Below are 22,427 nucleotides of genomic sequence, written 5' to 3'. Positions count from 1 at the left end.
TTTTGGCACATGTTTTGAATGGTGGGGGTGGGGTTACTGCTATATATTGTTTGTTCACCCACTTGTTTGCTGTTGGTCTGAGGAAGGGGCTAGTGAGCTCTGAAACATCACCTGAATAAAGATTGTTTTCACCTATAAGTCCAGTGAGTGCAGATTTTGAATTTATTATTAGTTCCTGACACCCTGGCTCATGCTGTGAAAGGTTAGAGAGCAAATCCTACAGACTGTGTTATTATATATATTTGTTAAAACAGTGAAAAACATTGAACATAGCTAAGTGAAAACTGTTGCTACTGTGCTATTGATCAAGGTACTAAACTCTTATCAAGAAGAATATATGCATTTGACAGAGCAGCCCATATAAGCTTTTAGGGCTTATAATAAAAATGTATGGGTTTCCATTGTGTCATTTGTTTCTGCTAGGTATTTACTGTCACTACAGAGTGATTGCCTAGCTGTTCAGACAAAATTAACATATATATATATATAGTTTATTTTATAGCATACAAGTGCCTTTAAATAAAAAAATACATATATATATATATATATATATATATGTATTTTTTTATTTAAAGGCACTTGTATGCTATAAAATAAACTATATTGGGGGTCTACACATTGTATGTATATATTTTGCTCCCTTATATATCCACTTCCCAGTAAAATTCCAATTTTGTGTATATAGAAAAAATAAAAATTTGGGGGGGGGGGGGGCGCTTGGTGCCTTTCAAGACCATCATTTGAAAGAGCAGGTAGTTTTCAAATAAGGAGTCTTGAGTGTCTATAACTGCAATGGAAAATGAGATTGAGAGGTTCAAATAACCTCCCCACATCCAGCTTGCTTGCAGGTACTGTGAATCTGCCCTATATGAACAAACTGCCACTGCCACTATATCCTTAGTAGTAGTGTCTACTAGGCCAGCAATGATCCCCAGCTTCTAATGTTGTGGATCACCAAAAAAAGCTTCAAATCATTGATACCGCTTTGTGACGTTAATGGATTGTCATACTTTAGGAATCTGCTTAGATAACATTAATGATTAGAGCATTTAGCAATGCTGTAAATCTCCAACAGTTCCGTCTTTAGAATCAGAGATAATATTGCCCTCTATGGTCAGACAATCAAATTAAGCACCAGAAAATAGGTTTTAAAAATATTTTCTTTGATTTCTAGCTCAACAAATATTTAAAGAAAGTGCATTTTAAAATTCCCGGTGGAGAGGAGATGTTCTTTGATGACAAGGGAAACGCTCCAGGAAGATTTGATGTTATAAATCTTTTTTGGTTGCCAAATAAAACTATGAGAAAACTTTTAGTTGGAAACTTTAACCAAGATGCCAGCGGTACTCGCTTTTTTATTAATGAAAGTGCCATTCATTGGAATCCACAATTTTCCCAGGTATGTTTTTAGTTTAAATTTATAAAAAGGTAAAGTTTAAGAGAGACATCCAGGTATAATACATTGTTTATAATAAACACTATAAAGCAAGTCTAGAAGAGTTTTACAACATAGTTTATACTTTTTAATTTTATTTACAAAACCATTTGAACAAAAAGGTAGAACAAAAGAAATAATCCCAATAGAGTGACAAATGAAGAACATTCAAGAAGGAAGAAAAATTGCTTAGGTTTTGCAAAGGCAGGAATCTATCATCTGCCTGTCTGTCTATCTATCTATCTATCTATCTATCTATCTATCTATCTATCTTTTTAAAATTGCATTGCTTATTTTCTATTTCACATAAGACTGACAGTTTCAGATAGGGTACTAGACAAGGGCATCCCTGGGAGTATCTTAAGTTCTCCTACAGCCCAAACTTCGAAGAGCTATAGTTAACAGTTTTCCACAACACAAAAGTTTAATGAAACACATAGAAAATACATTACAAAGTACAGTTACACTCATATTAACACTGTCTAATAAAAATGATTTTAAAAAAAATATTGCACACAAAAGTTACGAGGGCTCAAAGATAAGAGATCTCTGGTGTTAGGGAAAAAAAGCTGACAAAGGGGTTTTACTTTGACAGACATACACATACATAGAGAAACATGGATTTATATGTATAGGCATATGTTTAACTATGGGGATAATAAAATATTTCACATAACAATCTTATGCACATTAAACAATATCTCACAGGGATTTCAGATAATCACATATAGATCTCAAGATATCTAGACATGTATATATTTTTATATACATATCTCGCTATACATAGATTTATCTGTCCAAAAATCATCACATATATAGAGAAATATTTATTTAGAAATAAATAGAACATATTTCATTATGAAAAACATTTTCGCAATAGGAAATATTCGCATTTTCATGTACACTTCATGGGCTTTGCGCAAAGAATTAGGGTTTTAGTGGGTTTTTTTCTATTTCTCTTCTTCATTGACTTCTATGGGGGGAAACGTGAATATGCACGCAATTTGGCTTTTTGGATTATGCAGGTTAACAAGCGCAAAATAAGTTATTTTGCAACTTGTAATACCTGTGCAACCCTAGATGCGAAAAAGCCATAATACGAGTGTTTTTTTGTGCAACTTGTAATCTTTTCCACAGAGTGGTGGCCATATTGAAAAGTACCTCATGCACAGGGTTAAATATGGTGGTGGCTATTGAATGTTTTTAGGCTGTTTTTATGCCAGAGGATGTGGATATCTTGTTAGGATACATGGCATCATGGACTCATTAAATATCAACAGATATTAAATGAACACCTGACTACCTCTGCAGAAAGCTTAAAATGGGCCATGATAGGATTTTCCAGCAGGACAATGATCCAAAACTTATATCAAAATCAACATATAAATGGTTTACTGACTACAAATCAAGGTCCATGGCCATCATAATCCCCTGGCTTGAACCCCATAGAAAATATATGGTTTGAACTGAAGAGGAGAGTTCACCAGCTTCAACCTCAACATTTTAAAAATCTGGAGAGATTCTGTATGGAGGAATGGTCTCAGATTCCTTGCCATGTATTCACCAACCTCATCATGCATTATAGGAGAATACACAGAGCTGTTGGTAAAAGGAGTTAGCACACAGTATTGACTAAAAGGGTGCAAATAATTGTGCCACACATATATTTAACAAAGATTTTTTTTTTATAAACCTGTGTTGCGTTTGCAATTGTTTGATCTCAAGAGCAGAATATGTTTGTGTATTTTTTGAACAAAAGATCAAAAGGTTAAACAAGGGACAATTTTTCCCAGTCTTCTTTGCTCATATTTACCAAGGGTACTAATATTAGTTAAGGGCACTGTATTTATTTAAAAATAAAAAAGAACATTTTTTCTATGTGAAGAACATTCTAATGTAAAATACTCATAACTACCTTTGAGTCTAGCACTGTGGATCTAAAGTGGACTCATGTTAGCTTGCAAGCAATGAGTGTTAGTTTTTATCAGGGTTTTTTCCCTGCTTTGTTTGCCATGTGCTGCTGGCAGCCATTTTGCTCACCTTTTCTTGATGAATCTGGTGCAGAGTGTGTGATGCTGCTCATTTCCTGCACACCCTCTTATGACCAGACTGTTGTACATCGTCCGTGTGAGACAGGTTGCAGTATCAGAATTGTGATGTCATCACTTATTATTTAAAGGGCCTCTGTTCAGTAGGTTTTGCCCTTGCGTTGTCTCAGACCTGTTTGTGAGTGTGCATTACCTGGCTAGTCTGACGTCTCTTCTGGTTCCTGATCCCTGGCTTGTTCCTGACTTTGCTGTTCTCCTAGTTCCTGATTCCGGCCTGTCTGACTACTTGCTTTGGTTCCTGACTCAGCTCGTCTGAACACCAGCTCCGGTTTTGACTCCTGGCTGATTTGACTTGTGGACGTTTTATTATTTTTGTTATTAATAAAGGTGTGAATATTTTTGCACTTCTCGTCTCAGTCTGATTCCTGGTACCCTGACATTAAGCAAGGGCCATGAATCCTGATGGTATTAATAATCCACCTTTACCTAGTATAATTTCCAGGATAGATGAACAGGATCACCGCTTGGATCAATTTGCACTAGCCCTGCAAACCCTGCTGACTCGCACTGCACATTTGGACCAGAGTGTTCCACAAGTTATGGGTGCTCCTGTTTCCGCTGCTGCACCTAGTCCTACCAGGAGCATGTCCGGTTCTGCACCTCTACCTCAGCGTTATGGAGGCAATCCTTATTCAGTGCAGAGGGTTTTTGAACCAGGTGGGCATTTACTTTGAGATGTTACCTCAGGCGTTTCCCTCTGACAGAGCTAAGGTGGGATTTCTCATCTCTTTACTCTCTGACACGGCCCTTGCCTGGGCTAATCCCTTGTGGGAGACTAATAAACCTGTGATTTCTAATTACCCTGAACTTGTGGCCTCCTTTCGCAGGGTATTTGATGTTCTGGCTCGCTCCTCCTCTGCTGCCAAACGACTCATGTCCATTCAGCAAGGTACGAGATCTGTTGCTCAGTATGCCATTGAGTTCCGTATGCTTGCCGCAGAGGTTGGTTGGAACAATGAAGCCCTTGTTGCCGCCTTCTTTCTTGGGCTCTCTGATGTGATTAAAGAAGAAGGTGCTGCAAGAGATTTACCATATGATCTCAAGGCTTTGGTGTCTTTTTTAATCCTAATTGACATCAGACTCAGAGAGAGGCCATCTTTCAAGGAGCACTTGCGGAAGCCTCCTGTTCTGTTGTCTCCTATATTATCATTCTCACCCTTGCCTCCCTCTCCTCCCATGTCTCCTGTTGCCGAGTCACCAGTTACTGCTGTGCCGATGCAGTTGGGATTCACACGTTTCTCTACGGTGGAGAGGGCCTTTAGGAGGAGGGAGGGTCTCTGCCTCTATTGCGGGTTACAGGGCCACCTTTTAAAGTCCTGTCTTACATGGCCGGTTAAACGCTCACACCTAGGGTCCTGTCGGGGGCAGCCCTTGGGCTGTTAATCCTCATCCCCGAAACTAATAAAGGAGAAACCTTTGGTCATGGTTGTCCATTCCTGGGTGGACTCCTCCATAGTCACCCAGGCTCTTGTTGACTCTGGTTCTGTGGGCTATTTCATTGACAGTGCTTTTGTACTGTCTAGCCGAAAGTATCCAGAGGTTTTTCTGACTTGTCTAGATTTGTTGATGAACTACACAATAATATCTCCAAGGATCACAGTTGGAGAATTGCAGAATTTAGTTGCATCTTGGGGTCAGAAAGTCTCCAAAACTACAATCCAATATCCCTTATATCACAATTTGTTTGGAAGTATTTTGAGAAAAAAGCCTCTACTCTCATCCTAAAACAAACTCAAGCATTTTCAGTTTTCCAGAAATTACTGGTACTTCAATTGGGATTGGGTTCTATTGTCAGATAAAACCAAAATAGAGCTTTTTAAACACCAGAGGTGGTTTTTGCAGACACAGGGCAAGATTACAAGTTGTGTGGTATGGATTTTCATGCACACAATATGGTCTTTTCACAATCAAATTCCATTGGGCAAGTATTACAAGTCTTGAGAAATCACGAGTGCGTGCTCGCAATTACCTTTTTTTTTTTTTAATCAAGGCAGTGCAAGAAAAAGAAAGAACATGAACATAATGTACATTTTGCATCACTTTGGTAAATTTTGCATACAAGACATTGTTTATCCATTGGACACTGGAACCTTTACATATAAGAGAATAAAAAGATCTTAATTCAAGTATTATATATGTATCTCAATAAAGGAACATAAAAAATATAAAAAACATTGTATGCAAGTACAAAGTCAAATACATATAATCAAGCATTACCTCTTTTTTCCTTTTGTTTCCTATATAAACACATAAGAAAATGATAGAATTTAAACAACCCGAGAAAGTTATACTTCCTATAGAATGGTATATTAATTATAAAATAAGTGTATTTATTATTTGAAGATTGACAAATTATAGGGAGTCATAACAAGTTGCTCCTATTAGATACACGTAAACGGAGGGCAAAATGCCTCATTTTCTTTATAGACAGAAGGCTGAGAGCAACTTATAACAAAGCAATATCTATGGCGGGTTAACACCGCTTATTTGTCCACCTAAAATAAGGGTGGACAGTAGCTAAAGGTAAGGGTGGGGGACGGAGCCATAGGTCCCATTGGAGTTTACAAGTTTCCCAGGCTGTCATCATTATAGCTGAACTCTATACATATACTTAAGTAGAAACTTGCCCAAAGTCCCTAGACTTTTATGTATAATATGGAGCAGATTACATTCTGGAGCAATTATTCTCACAGCAGGGTATCAGGATGTATGTAACATGAGATATAAGATAGATGATATGAAACATGGTATAAGATAAGATATAAGGGGCTTCCAGAGGAGCTCCTCTCCTAGGGAGATGCCATCTACCGGCGACAAGGGAAAAGGGAATAGGGGTATGACCCGCAGGCAACAAGTACCGGCGGGAAAGGGAGGAGAGGAGCCCCGGGCGGGTTCCTTGAGAATAATGCCAATTCCACTGGCCCGGCCGCAACCAGTAGAACATGCTTAGATTAGCATACAGAACCCTTCTAAGTAAACATACAGTATCCATACACACAGCAGCATCCTGACATCCAATTAGTGTGTCTATAGTGGACTTTCTGACTCAGAATGATTTGAAAGGATATACCGGATTTGCATCTAAACAGCTAGGATGTCTTTAGAAAAGATCTAGATCTAGATATAGGTTTCATGAGCAAGGATCTACAACACTGGCATTTTTATAGAAATGAGAATCAATAGGCAGGTCGACTCGTGCTCACATCGAAAATAGCAGCATACATCACTATGTTAAGGGTATATACAGAACCCTTCTAAGTAAACATACAGTATCCATACACACAGCAGCATCCTGACATCCAATTAGTGTGTCTATAGTGGACTTTCTGACTCAGAATGATTTGAAAGGATATACCGGATTTGCATCTAAACAGCTAGGATGTCTTTAGAAAAAGATCTAGATCTAGATAAAGGTTTCATGAGCAAGGATCTACAACACTGGCATTTTTATAGAAATGAGAATCAATAGGCAGGTCGACTCGTGCTCACATCGAAAATAGCAGCATACATCACTATGTTAAGGGTATCAGAATATATTATTAGGACCTGTAGTTTGTAGAGTAGAGTGAAATAAGCAGTTATGAACACAGTGCTAGGTAATATCAAAGTACAAAGCATACATAAATAGAACTGTCAAGATATAGGTAAAAACTATACAGATTTCAAAGGCATAGCATGACCCTTTCCCATAAAAAAATTCCTCTGAACAGACATACTTATTTTGATACTTATATACATGGTGAACATTACAGATAGCAGTAGTGTAACTCTTAATAATATCATAAATTGTCAGACCATATAAGCTGAGTTTGAAGCTACTAGGAGATACGGAGTTATCACAATATACATAACCAGTGATGCGGCAATATATGGAGATCTACACAGATACAAAGGGGCATGTAACTTAATATTTTAGACCTACACAACTAAGAACTCTAATCGCAAGTAATACACCAACGTCTCCACTCTAAATATAAATGAAGATATGCAAATGCACATAATGATCTGGAGCATTAATCAATAAATAACTGTAATACAGCTACTCATAAGGCTAATCTAATAACAGTGCTGCATTTTTCCCACTAACTTGTAGATTGGCTCTTATTAATACTGAGTGTGTATGTAGCGCAAATATTTAGCCCTACAATAACAGTGTGCATAAACAAACATTATGAAATAGTACATAACATAGCATTCAGCACGAGGCTGCAAATAACAGCTGCATCCCAGACCTATTTAGGTTAATTCAGGCTGTCATAGTTCGTTACATATTAATCTAGCATATTAGAAACCAGCTAGATAGATATCCCTGTGCTAGGTGTCTCTTACGGACGCCACGCAGGCAAGCAGGGAGAGCCAAGGCTAGATTAACCCCCTGGATCAAAAGGGCTCTCCAACTGTCCAACCAGCTCCATGTAGATCAGGGTCTCAAAGTCCCACAGCTTGGAAAAAAGATTCAGATCATTGCAATCGCCACAGAGCATGGGATCACACTGTAAAATCTGTACCGGTAGTGTTGTAATGTTAGGTATGGCTACAGGTGTTAGTCCCTCCACTATCCACCTCCTCTCTGATGTTTTGTCTTTCGGTGGATCTATTAGTGCTGTCAACAGAAGAGGGTACTGGAGATCGATCTCTTCCTCCAGGAGAAGGGGCCCCACACTCATCAGGGAAGCACGCTCAAAGTATCGGATGCCCGAAGAGTGTTGGGCTAACATTGAGCTCACCGTGGCACTGCAGGCTCCCTGGAAAGTGCGGGGATCCCGCATGTCGGAGATGAGTGCGTGGGCGGTAAAGGGATGTACCTCGGGGATAGGCAAGTCGGCTTCCAAAAGCTGGGGCATCCAATCTATTGTCGACGGGCGGGTCTCACTGAGACATCGCAGCTGGTCTATGTGTGAGTGAGCTGTATTCTCTGTTTTCCGGACTCTTGTCCTCGAAGGATCGGGATCCCTTGCCATATCATGAGAAGTAACTCTTTGCCCCGGAGTCCGGTTTGCTTCAGATGCGCTGAGTGCCCAAGGCTCAGTGAGTGGTGCGGGAGGGAGCAGCTCGCCATCTTGAGGGCTACAGGAGCAGAGACAGTTGGAAAGGCAGCATGAGAGCTGGGTGAAGTGGAGATCCACTTTGTCGCCCAAACTTTTCAGCGATTGAAGTAGTGCCACCTCCATTCTCCTATGAATTGTGGCAGCAGGTAGCGGGAGGGAGACTTACAGTGTTTCTGTAATCACTGTATCACTTATATACGGAGGGTCTATGAAATTCAATCTCTGGTTGCTGGAAGTGTAGGCCCTAAGTAAGGGTGTTAGTTACAGGAACCTGTGCCGTAGCATTGTTCGTTCTATCTCCCAGGAGTATGCTCAGGAGGTTATTATCTTGAAATGAGGGTTTTAAGGCATCCTATTACGCATTTTTATCTCTTTTCTTAATTTTCTGCTGGAGAGCTCCAGAGAAGTGCGGCCATGCTTGTCAGCGGTTGACTCCGCCCCCCGCAATTACCTTTTATGCAACAATCATTTCCACACTCGAAGAGCTATAGTTAACAGTTTTCCACAACACAAAAGTTTAATGAAACACATAAAAAATACATTACAAAGTACAGTTACACTCATATTAACAATGTCTAATAAAAATGATTTAAAAAAAATATTGCACACAAAAGTTATGAGGGCTCAAAGATAAGAGATCTCGGGTGTTAGGAAAAAAAAGCTGACAAAGGGGTTTTACTTTGACAGACATACACATACATAGAGAAACATGGATTTATATGTATAGGCATATGTTTAACTATGGGGATAATTAAAATATTTCACATAATAATCTTATGCACATTAAACAATATCTCACAGGGATTTCAGATAATCACATATAGATCTCAAGATATCTAGACATATATATATATATTTATATACATATCTCGCTATACATAGATATATCTGTCCAAAAATCATAACATATATAGAGAAATATTTATTTAGAAATAAATAGAACATATTTCATTATGAAAAACATTTTCGCAATAGGAAATATTCGCATTTTCATGTACACTTCATGGGCTTTGAGCAAAGGATTAGGGTTTTAGTGGGTTTTTTTCTATTTCTCTTCTTCATTGACTTCTATGGGGGGAAACGTGAACATGCACCCGATTTGGCTTTTTGGATTATGCTGGTTAACGAGCGCGAAATAAGTTATTTTGCAACTTATAATACCTGTGCAACCCTAGATGCGAAAAAGCCATAATACGAGTGTTTTTTTTGTGCAACTTGTAATCTTTTCCACAGAGAGGTAGCCATATTGAAAAGTACCTCATGCACAGGGTTAAATATGGTGGTGGCTATTGAATGTTTTTGGGCTGTTTTTATGCCAGAGGATGTGGATATCTTGTTAGGATACATGGCATCATGGACTCATTAAATATCAACAGATATTAAATGAACACCTGACTACCTCTGCAGAAAGCTTAAAATGGGCCATGATAGGATTTTCCAGCAGGACAATGATCCAAAACGTATATCAAAATCAACATATAAATGGTTTACTAACTACAAATCAAGGTCCATGGCCATCATAATCCCCTGGCTTGAACCCCATAGAAAATATGTGGGTTGAACTGAAGAGGAGAGTTCACCAGCTTCAACCTCAACATTTTAAAAATCTGGAGAGATTCTGTATTGAGGAATGGTCTCAGATTCCTTGCCATGTATTCACCAACCTCATCATGCATTATAGGAGAATACACAGAGCTGTTGGTAAAAGGAGTTAGCACACAGTATTGACTAAAAGGGTGCAAATAATTGTGCCACACATATATTTAACAAAGATTTTTTTTTATAAACCTGTGTTGCGTTTGCAATTGTTTGATCTCAAGAGCAGAATATGTTTGTGTATTTTTTGAACAAAAGATCAAAAGGTTAAACAAGGGACAATTTTTCCCAGTCTTCTTTGCTCATATTTACCAAGGGTACTACTATTAGTGAAGGGCACTGTATATATTTAAAAATAAAAAGAATATTTTCTTCTATGTGAAGAACATTCTAATGTAAAATAACTACCTTTGAATCTAGCACTGTCGATCTAAAGTGGACTCATGTTAGCTTGCAAGCAATGAGTGTTAGTTTTTGTCAGGGTTTTTTCCCTGCTTTGTTTGCTCACCTTTTCTTGATGAATCTGGTGCAGAGTGTGTGATGCTGCTCATTTCCTGCACACCCTCTTATGACCAGACTGTTGTACATCGTCCGTGTGAGACAGGTTGCAGTATCAGAATTGTGATGTCATCACTTATTATTTAAAGGGCCTCTGTTCAGTAGGTTTTGCCCTTGCTTTGTCTCAGACCTGTTTGTGAGTTCCTCTGTTCCAGTTCCTGTGCATTACCTGGCTAGTCTGACGTCTCTTCTGGTTCTTGATCCCTGGCTTGTTCCTGACTTTGCTGTTCTCCTAGTACCTGATTCCGGCCTGTCTGACTACTTGCTTTGGTTCCTGACTCAGCTCGTCTGAACACCAGCTCCAATTTTGACTCCTGGCTTATTTGACTTGTGGACGTTTTATTATTTTTGTTATTAATAAAGGTGTGAATATTTTTGCACTTCTCGTCTCAGTCTGATTCCTGGTACCCTGGCATTACGCAAGGGCCATGAATCCTGATGGTATTAATAATCCACCTTTACCTAGTATAATTTCCAGGATAGATGAACAGGATCACTGCTTGGATCAATTTGCACTAGCCCTGCAAACCCTGCTGACTCGCAACTGCACATTTGGACCAGAGTGTTCCACAAGTTATGGGTGCTCCTGTTTCCGCTGCTGCACCTAGTCCTACCAGGAGCATGTCCAGTTCTGCACCTCTACCTCAGCGTTATGGAGGCAATCCTTATTCAGTGCAGAGGGTTTTTGAACCAGGTGGGCATTTACTTTGAGATGTTACCTCAGGCGTTTCCCTCTGACAGAGCTAAGGTGGGATTTCTCATCTCTTTACTCTCTGACATGGCCCTTGCCTGGGCTAATCCCTTGTGGGAGACTAATAAACCTGTGATTTCTAATTACCCTGAACTTGTGGCCTCCTTTCGCAGGGTATTTGATGTTCTGGCTCGCTCCTCCTCTGCTGCCAAACGACTCATGTCCATTCAGCAAGGTACGAGATCTGTTGCTCAGTATGCCATTGAGTTCCGTATGCTTGCCGCAGAGGTTGGTTGGAACAATGAAGCCCTTGTTGTCGCCTTCTTTCTTGGGCTCTCTGATGTGATTAAAGACGAAGGTGCTGCAAGAGATTTACCATAGGATCTCGAGGCTTTGGTGTCTTTTTTAATCCTAATTGACATCAGACTCAGAGAGAGGCCATCTTTCAAGGAACACTTGTGGAAGCCTCCTGTTCTGTTGTCTCCTATATTATCATTCTCAACCTTGCCTCCCTCTCCTCCCATGTCTCCTGGTGCCGAGTCACCAGGTACTGCTGTGCCGATGCAGTTGGGATTCACACGTTTCTCTACGGTGGAGAGGGCCTTTAGGAGGAGGGAGGGGCTCTGCCTCTATTGCAGGTTACAGGGCCACCTTTAAAGTCCTGTCCTACACGGCCGGTTAAACGCTCACACCTAGGGTCCTGTCGGGGGCAGCCCTTGGGATGTTAATCCTCATCCCCGAAACTAATAAAGGAGAAACCTTTGGTCATGGTTGTCCATTCCTTGGTGGATTCCTCCATAGTCACCCAGGCTCTTGTTGACTCTGGTTCTGTGGGCTATTTCATTGACAGTGCTTTTGTATCACAGCAATCCATTCCTGTATTGCCTCAGTCCGTTCCGCTTGCTATTGAGGCCATTGATGGCAGGCCCCTTCAGCCTGCACTCGTTACTCATGAAACCACTCTTTTATCCATGGCTGTTGGGGCTCTCCATTTTGAAACCCTCCAGTTCCAGGTGATTAACTCTCCACATTTTCCAGTTGTTCTGGGTTATCCTTTGCTCCAAAAGCACAATCCCAGTCTCGACTGGCGTAGGTCCAAAATATTGTCATGGTCTCCGCAAAGTTTTTCCACCTGTCTTCAGAAACAAGTCAAAGTCCTGTGCACTTCTTCGGTATCTCAATTGCCTGATGAGTACAGAGAGTTCCAAGGCATTTTTGACAAGGTGCGTGCAGGTATGTTGCCTCCTCACCGGTCTTACAATTGTGCCATAGACCTGAAACCCGGAGCTATTCCTCCTCGGGAATGGGTTTACTCTCTCCTGGGTGCATTCAATTGTGCTATGGTGGAGTATGTTGCCGATGCTCTGTCACAGGTGATCATCTGCAAATCCTGCTCTCCTGCAGGGGCTGGCTTCTTCTTCGTAAAGAAAAAGAATGATGAGTTAAGACAATGCATCGATTATAGGGGGTCTTAATCGTCTTACCATTAAGAATGCTTACCCAATTCCTCATTACGGAACACTTTGACTGCCTCAAGGGAGCTAGGGTATTTTCTTAAACTTGATTTAAGAGGAGCATACAATCTCATTAAGATTAAGGAGGGCCACGAATGGAAAACAGCATTTAACACCAGGAGCGGGCATTATGAGTATCTTGTAATGCCCTTTGGCCTATGTAAATCTCCAGCTGTTTTCCAGGAATTTATTAACATGTTGCAACTGTGTGTTGTTGTGTACTTAGATGATATCCTCATACACTCACCCACTCTTGAGGGTCATCATTCTGATGTTACATGGGTACTTTAGAGACTATGTGAGAAGGGCCTGTTTTGTAAACTCGAGAAATGTGAGTTCCATCAGACTCAAGTAACCTTTCTAGGTTATGTAACCTCCGTTGCAACGTTCTCCATGCATCCTGACAAGTTGTCTGCAGTCCTGCAGTGGCCTCGCCCAGTTGGTCTTCACTCTTTTCAACATTTTTTGGGCTTTGCCAATTACTATAGGAAGTTTATTAAAAACTTTTCTTCCTTAGTCAAACCTATCACTGACATGACCCGTAAGGAGAATGATCCACTCCATTGGTCACCTACTGCCAATAAGTCTTTTGAGAGTCTTAAGACTGCCTTTGCTGCCGCTCCAGTTCTGGCTCATCCTAACCCTGTCCTGCCTTTTGTTGTTTAGGTCGATGCATCTGAGACTGGAGTAGGTGCCCTCTTGTCTCAACGTCCTACACCTGACGGTTCCTTGCATCCATGCGGTTTCTTACATAATTTTGGCACTCACTGAATAGAGGCACCTTCTCGAGGGTACTAGGGTATTCTTACTGACCACAATAATTTGACTTATCTATCCGAAGCAAAACGTTTGTCGGCCCCAACAGGCCAGATGGGCGCTATTTTTGTCTCGGTTTAAATATGTGGTTTCCTACCTGCCTGGTAGTAAGAATTTTAGGGCTGATACCCTCTCTCGTCAATTTTCTCCTCTGTCCAAGGAGGAGTCTGTACCTTTTCCAGTTATACCTCCTGACCATATTTTGGCCACCATACATAATAATTTGACTTCTCCCTTAGGGGAGGAGATCCTGGCTGCACAAACCAATGCACCTCCTGAGAAACCTACTGGTTAGTGCTTTGTACCTGAGAATCTTCAAACTAAACTATTGCACACTTACCACTATCCTAAAGCTGTAGGTCACCCAGGCAAGAACCAAATGATTTGGTCTGTTACTCGACAATTCTGGTGCTATTTTAGGATTTATTTTTATTTTACAGGCAACTTTGTATTTATTTCAACTAGGTACAATAGTTATTAAATAGTCATTAACTATTTAATAACCACCTAGCTAAAATAAATACAAAATTACCTGTAAAATGAATCCTAACCTAAGATACAATTGCACCTAACACTACACTATAATTAAATAAATTATTCCTATTTAAAACTAAATACTTACCTGTAAAATAAACCCTAAGATAGCTACAATATAATTAATAATTACATTGTAGCTATTTTAGGATTTATTTTTATTTTACAGGCAACTTTGTATTTATTTTAACTAGGTACAATAGTTATTAACTATTTAATAACTACCTAGCTAAAATAAATACAAAATTACCTGTAAAATAAATCCTAATCTAAGTTACAATTACACCTAACACTACACTATAATTAAATAAATTAAATTAATTAACTACAATTACCTACAATTAAATAAAATAAACTAAAGTCCAAAACCACACTAAATTACAGAAAATAAAAAAATAATTACAAGAATTTTAAACTAATTACACCTAAAATAAATACAAAGTTGCCTGTAAAATAAAAATAAATCCTAAAATAGCTACAATGTAATTATTAATTATATTGTAGCTATCTTAGGGTTTATTTTACAGTTAAGTATTTATTTTTAAATAGGAATAATTTATTTAATTATAGGAATATTTATTTAGATGAATTTAAATAATATTTAAGTTAGGGGGGTGTTAGGGTTAGACTTAGGTTTAGGGATTAATAAAATTAATATAGAGGCGGCGGTGTAGGGGGGCAGATTAGGGGTTAATAAATATAATGTAGGTGGTGGCGGGGTCCGGGAGCGGCGGTTTAGGGGTTAATAACTTTATTTAGTTTCGGCGGGGGCCGGGAGCGGCGGTTTAGGGGTTAAGGTTAAGGGGTTTTATGGTATCTGCGGCCTCCAGGGCGGCGAATTGAAAACCAGGTACGCTGGGCTGGAAAAGTGGTGAGCGTACCTGCTAGTTCTTTAATAACTAGCAAAAGTAGTCAGATTGTGCTGAACTTGCGTTCGGAACATCTGGATTGACGTAAGCATCGTTCTGTGTCGGATTGAGTCCGGTAGATCGTATGTTACGTCACTAAATTCTACTTTTGCCGGTCTCTAGCCTTTGATAACTAAGGCGAATCAGGCTCGCCACAAATACGCTATGGAATTCCAGCGTATTTGCGGTTGACAGCTTGATAAATAGAGGCCATAGGCTGTACTGCTTACTTTTTGGCCGGACAGGCAAACTCGTAATACCGGCGCTATGGAAGTCCCATTGAAAAAGGACTTTTTAAAAAGTGCGGTAGTTACGTTGCATTACGGCCAAAAAGGTGTGTGGTACACCTATACCTGCAAAACTCGTAATAGCAGCGGTAGTGAAAAAGCAGCGTTATGAGGCTTTTTCACTCATAACGCAAAATTCATAATCTAGCCGAGAGAATAGGGCTTTTTTTTGGCTAGAAATTTTTCTCGGTGACTGTTACAATCCTGCTTGCTTAAATGCAAATGGTGAAAGACAGCACCTCTTTTTTCCTTTCTGGGGCACAGGAAAGGGTTAGCCAAACCCCAATATGTATTCAGAAGAAGTGATTTTCCAGCCTCCAGTTAAATTTAAAAGACCTTTATTAGTTTCTTACAGGGTCCATCATATCAACCAACAACGTTTCAAACCTATTCCAGGTTCTTAATCATGACATGATTAAGAACCTGGAATAGGTTTGAAACGTTGTTGGTTGATATGATGGACCCTGTAAGAAACTAATAAAGGTCTTTTAAATTTAACTGGAGGCTGGAAAATCACTTCTTCTGAATACAATCCTGCTTGTTGCCAATTTTGCTTACAGAGAGACAAGAGTGTGCGAACACAGTTTTCTGTAAGACAAATTCGTTGAGACACTCCTTGTGGATAAGAGATTATTAAAATGAATTATCTTCCAATTGTGCATAATTCCCCTAAAAATATGACGATAGACATGTGACGGATACCCCGGCTACCCCGACTGGGTTGCTCCGCCAAATGGGTCCTGCTTCCTCCCTGCCGACTGTAGCTATGTAGCTGGCTAGTGACCACAGCCTGTAGTACTCAGGGACCCACCCTGTGGCAGACTCCAGCTACCCAGACTGGGTAGCTCTGCCTGATGATCCTTCCTCTGCCTGGAACAGGATGCTATGTAGCCCAGGAAAGTGATTTTAGCTGGAGCACACCCAAATAACTAGACAGACTAGTATTCAAGTTATACAAGAACTGATTTTATTGTAAAACATACACTCCTTTTATACACACAGCTCATCTTGATAACACAAAGGACAATCCCACTATTTTCCCGCCATTCCCACCCCTCCAGACAGACCGCCGCCTCCATAGGAGCCACAGTCCCACATAATCTCAATACATAGGGGTGGCGGTTTTGGGGTGATCCCGGTGGAGCGGCGGCACTTCCAGGGTGTCATTTTAATGCTCTCGGTCCGGAGTTACAGTCCATTTAAGTTATTGGGTTAGGGGTGTCCAAAACCCCCGGTTGCCAAAGCAGCACCCCTCCGGCAATTCCCCCACCTCTTGTACTCCCCAGGGGCTACTAATCCCCAAAAGAGTGGAGCTCTGGGGCACATGGTTGCTGGAGCGACCTGGGTTAAAGTTAGTGGGTGTCCTGCTGTCCCATGGCCGACCGGGCAGTCTGAGAGGGGTTAGGCGGGTGTCCGTGCTGGGGCGGCCGACCGGGAGTTCCAGGAGCTCGGCCAACCGTCATACCCCAGCTCTTCATAAACAAGCAAATCAAAGCTTCCACTGAGAAACAACAGGGGTGAGGTTGTAGGGGGTATGAATTTAACCCTTGCAGCCCAGTATACATGACAACTCCCCCCTTCCAGATCGGCAGACCCAGCTAGATCCCCACGGGTCTACTGGGGGATGTCCGTGGAGCATTCTATTTCAGTCTGCCTGGAAAGTCCATAAGCATTCCCATTGCTCTTTCCTGGCCTATACTGAACATTAAAGGGACAGTCTACACCATTTTTTTTCTTACTTAAAAAGATAGATAATCCCTTTATTACCCATTCCCCGTTTTTGCATAACCAACACAGTTATATTAATATACTTTTTACCTCTGTGATTACCTTGTATCTAAGCCTTTGCATACAGCCTCCTTATCTAAGTGCCTTTGACAGACATGCAGTGTAGTCAATCAGTGAAGACTCCTAAATAACTTCATGGGAGTGAGCACGATGTTATCTATATGACACATGTGAACTAGCACAGTCTAACTGTGAAAAACTTTCAAAATGCTCTGAGCTAGGAGGCGGTTTTCAACTGTTTAGAAATCAGTTTGAGCCTAGCTAGGTTTAGCTTTTCAAAAAATACCACAAAGGGAACAAAGCAAATTTGATGATAAAAGTAAATTGGAAAGTTGTTTAAAATTGCATGCCCTATCTAAATCATGAAAGTTTAGTTTTGACTTTACTGTCCCTTTAAAGTTAAAGGGCTGCAGGGATAAACTCTATCTTAGTAGACGTCCATTATCTCCTGCACTCGGTTCAGCCACACCAGGGGGTTGTGATTGGTGAGGACAGTGAAGGGTCTTCCATAGAGGTACGGTTGTAATTTCTTGAGGGCCCATACTAGTGCCAGGCATTCCTTCTCCATCACCGCATAGTCTACCTCCCTGGGCAGCAGCTTCCTATTAATGTAGGCTATGGGGTGGTCTTGTCCTTCTTCGTCTATCTGCCTTAGTACTGCTCCCAATCCAAACATGGAGACATCTGTGTGGACACAAAAACATTTGGTGGGGTTAGGCGCAGAGGGCAGAGATCAAGGCAGACTTGATTCTCTGAAAGGCGTTTTCACATTCTGGGGACCACAGTACCTGTCGGGGCAGTCTTTTACGAGTCAGGTTGGTCAGGGGTTTGACTAGGGTGCTATAATTGGGGACAAACCTTCGGTAATAGCCAGTGGTTCCTAGGAAGGCTAAGACCTGGGTCTTAGTTCGAGGAGTGGGCCAGTTTGCCACTGCCTCAACCTTGGTGGACTCCGGCCGCTGTTGCTCACAGTCTACTCGGTGGCCCAGGTACTGGACTTCCGAGCAGCCTATGGTGCATTTGTCGGGTTTCAGGGTCAGCCCGGTGGTTCTGAGGCAATCTAGAACGATGCCCAGGTGGATCAAATGATCCTCCCAGGTGTCGCTAAAGATGGCAATGTCATCCAAGTAGGCACAGGCATAGTATTGGAGGCCATCCAGCAGGCGATCCACCATCCTCTGAAAGGTGGCTGGAGCGTTCTTTATCCCAAACGGCATGACCTTAAACTGGTAGTGGCCGAAAGGGGTGATGAAGGCGGACTTGGGAACGGAGTCAGGGTCCAGTGGGATCTGCCAATACCCATTGCAGAGGTCAAGGGTAGTTAGGAAGTGGCCCCTGGTGATTCTATCTAAGAGGTCATCGACGCAGGGCATGGGATAGGCGTCGGTTGTGGTTCTGTCATTGAGCTTACAGTAGTCAATGCAAAACCGGGTAGTACCATCTTTCTTGGGGACCAGCACCCCCGGGGAGGCCCAGGGACTGTTGGACGGTTCAACAACACTGAGCTCCAACATTCCTCAGAGCTCCTGGTGCATACTGTCTCTGACAGCTTTGGGTACTCTGTAAGCTGCCTGTCTCAGGGGAGCTGGTCCCGGGGTTTCCACTCGGTGCACAGCCACTGTGGTGTACCCAGGGACATTGGAGAACATCTCCTGGTTGTCCTCTAGTAAATGCCAGATCTGGTGTCTCTGTCCAGCTGCTAACCTGACATCCAGGATTATGTTGGCTACTCCTTGAGGGGTCTCATCTGGCCCGGGGAGCTCTGGCATGGGAAGGCTCTCAGAGTCTTCCATAGCTGGGGCACTGATAGTGGCTACATTTTGGGGTCTTTCTACATACTCCTTGAGCATGTTCACATGAAAGGTCCGTTGGACCCGATCATCGGAGCATTTTGCTACAAGGTAGGTGGTGTTATTCAATTGTTCCACCACCCGATAGGGCTCTTGCCAGGAAGCCTGTAACTTGTTCGTTTTGACTGGTTTCAAGGCAAGAACCCTCTGCACTACTGTGAGAATTTGGCTACCAGCATTACGGTCGTACCAACATTTCTGTCTCCTTTGGGCGATTTGCAGGTTCTCCCGCACCATGGCAGTGAGGTCCTTCAGCCGATCCCTGAACTTCAGGATGTACTCCACAATGGAGGGTCCTTCCTCCCCTGCTGATACCTCCCAGTGGGCTTGCAACAAGTCTAGGGGCCCCCTTAATTTTCGGTCATACAGCAGTTCAAAGGGTTAAAACCCAGTGGATTCCTGTGGCACCTCTCTGTAGGCAAATAGGAGGTGCGGCAGGAATTTTTCCCAGTCTTTGTGAGTAGCCGAGAATGTCCGAAGCAATTGTTTCCATGTCCCGTTAAACCGTTCACAAAGCCCATTGGTCTGGGGGTGATAGGGGGCACTGTACAGGGGTTTTATCATACACAGTTCCCATAACTTTTGGGTGACCTCCGCTGTAAACTGGGTCCCCTGGTCAGAGACCATTTCTCAGGGGAAGCCTACCCTGGTGAATACGCACTGGCCACCATCTCCGCCTGGATATTCGCCAGAGGTATCGCCTCTGGATACCTAGTGGCATAGTCTTCTACCGTGAGTATGTATTTTTTCCCGGAGGGACTAGGTCTAGGTAGGGGCCCTACTATATCCACAGCGATTCTGCTAAACGGGTTCATCAATAATGGGGTTAAGGGGGGCTTTCGTATGGTCCCCGGTCTTCCCTACCTTCTGACACACTATGCAGGTCCTACAATATTCCTTAATTTCTCGCGTGATTCTGGGCCAGAAAAAGATCTGAGTAAGGCGATGGTGTGTTCAGGAGTTGCCTAAATACCCGGCCAAGGGGATATTGTGCCCTATTCGCAGCAGGTTGGATCGATATTTTTTCTGTACCACCAGCTGACGTTTGGGCAATGACACTTTCTTCCGCCGGGAGACCCGATACAACAGGCCATTTTCCCATTGGAACCGTTCTTCCCTGGGGCCCTGGGGATCAGTCCCTATTTGGTCTCGGAAGTGGGTAAGGGTCGGGTCGCTCAGAGTCTCTTGGGCAATTCAGAAGAGGAGGCCCAGGATAGTTGGTCGGGAAGGAGGGCAGGGTGCAAGGTTGGGTGTTGGGGCGTGAGGGTAGGCTGTCGGGGAAGGAGAGGAGTCGGGTGGGGTTTTTTTACCTGGGTCCCTAGCTGTGGTGTATTGGCTTGCCGCTGAGCCTTCCTGCGGGTGGTTACTGGGCAGGTGTCCAGGGGAGTATCCCCCAAAAAGGTGGAAACAAGTAGGCCAAGGTCGTTTCCTAGTACAATATCTGCGGGAAGGTCTGGCATAATGTCCACGTCCACAGTGCGGGCTCCAGCGCCCCAAGCCAGATGGACACAGGCCATAGGGACTCGTATCATGGCACCTCCGGCCACTCGAACAGCAAGAGTTCTCCCAGTAGCGGTAGAAGAGGAGGCCAGATGAGGCTGGATCAGGGTAATGGTGGATCCAGTGTCCCGTAATCCCTGAGCTGCCTTTCCATTTACCCAAATGGTCTGGCAGTGGTGCTGACGGTTGTCTGCGGATGCCAGGTAGGCTTCTTGTAGGGTGCCAATCTCCTCTTCAGCCCATTCAGGATAGTCAGCCAGTGCATAAGCATAGTGGGCAGCGGCTGGGTAGGTTGGGGCGGGAGCTCTCACCCAAGCTGTGGGCTGGAGATGTCTTGGCTGAGTGACTGGCTGTTGTCGGACCTGACTCGGGCATTCCCGCCGGGGTGTCCACAGGAAAAACATCCCCGGAGGGACAATGGCCGGATGGCCTGGAAGCTTATTGGTAGCCGCTGGGGGTCGGACTACCACCGAAGCTGTGCGGGGATTGTGGGGCAGAGCGAACTTGGCAGCGGGCATCTGTGTACCAATCTGCCAGGACAGCCGCCTGGTCTGCTGTGGTGGGCCGCCGGTCCTGGACGCATTCTTTAATCTCAACTGGAATATAATTATAAAAATCTTCCAGTAGAAAAAGCTGTGCCACTTCGGCCCCAGTAGTGGCCTTGCAGCCGGCTAGCCAGGACATCATCGACCGGGTGAATTGGTGGGTCCATTCTGTGAAAGGCTGTTCATCCTGCTTCCTTAGTGCCCGGAACTTCTGCTGGTGGGCCTCCGGTGTGAGTCTATATCGGGCAAAGATATGGTCTTTCACCGTGTTATAATCCTTTTGGTCCTCAGAAGGGGTAGCGTGGAAAGCTGCCAAAGCCCGCCCTGACAATTTACCGATCAGGACAGACAGTCTATTGGCATAGGCTACCCCCTGCAGTTTGCATTGGGTCTCAAAGACCTGAAGGTAACAGTCAATATCCTCCTCCTCTTCCTTGTAGGCTCGAAAGGCCCCATGGGGTAGCTTGTGCGGTCGAAGAGCCAGCACTCCATGGGCTGATGGAGCCCCTCCTATGAACTGATGGATTTCTGCTAACTTGAGCTGGGCAACCTCCAAAACGATCTTGGTGATGACCTCCTCTGGTGGCCGGGTGTCATATAACGACAACCGCCACTGCACTTCACGCTGTACATAAGACGTGGATGTCCCCAGAGTAAATACTGTACTTGGGGCTAACTTGGCATTGTAACGGATAGCTCATTGCCCCAGTCCTCATCTGACCCACCGGCCGCCTGGTCCTCTCCCAGCATTTCTCTGGTGGGGGTAGTCCTGTTCCTGGTACCCGCAGTCTTTCCTCGAGTCTCCAATCAATATCACTTCTAGCTGGTGGTTTGAATGTCCCAGGAAGTTGGAAGCATCCCACCGCTGCCAGCCAATGTGACGGATACCCCGGCTACCCCGACTGGGTTGCTCCGCCAAATGGTTCTGCTTCCTCCCTGCCGACTGCAGCTATGTAGCTGGCTACTGACCACAGCCTGTAGCCACCCCTGATGCGCGGCAGCATCAGTACCCAGGGTCCCACCCTGTGGCAGACTCCAGCTATCCAGACTTGGTAGCTCTGCCTGATGATCTTTCCTCTGCCTGGAACAGGCTGCTATGTAGCCCAGGAAAGTGATTTTAGCTGGAGCACACCCAAATAACTAGACAGACTAGTATTCAGGTTAAACAAGAACTGATTTTATTGTAAAACATACATTCCTTTTATACAAACAGTTCATCTTGATAACACAAAGGACAATCCCACTATTT

The 22,427-nt window shown here is 43.1% G+C and overlaps 1 protein-coding gene across 1 annotated transcript in view; it reads left to right on the top strand.

Moving 5' to 3' along the window:
* The window catches only part of LOC128652689 (vomeronasal type-2 receptor 26-like), a 72,709-nt gene that overhangs the window by 6,539 nt on the left and 43,743 nt on the right, over positions 1 to 22,427 (top strand). The window contains exon 3 of the mRNA XM_053705620.1: positions 1,175 to 1,399. Coding sequence (XP_053561595.1) covers positions 1,175 to 1,399 — 225 coding nt within the window. The remainder of the gene's footprint in view (positions 1 to 1,174; positions 1,400 to 22,427) is intronic.

The sequence above is a fragment of the Bombina bombina genome, chromosome 3, assembly GCF_027579735.1.
Source record: "Bombina bombina isolate aBomBom1 chromosome 3, aBomBom1.pri, whole genome shotgun sequence".
In the NCBI taxonomy this organism is placed as follows: domain Eukaryota; kingdom Metazoa; phylum Chordata; class Amphibia; order Anura; family Bombinatoridae; genus Bombina; species Bombina bombina.
The sequence above is the reverse complement of the archived record's forward strand: the minus strand, read 5'-3'. Positions and strand labels throughout refer to the sequence as shown.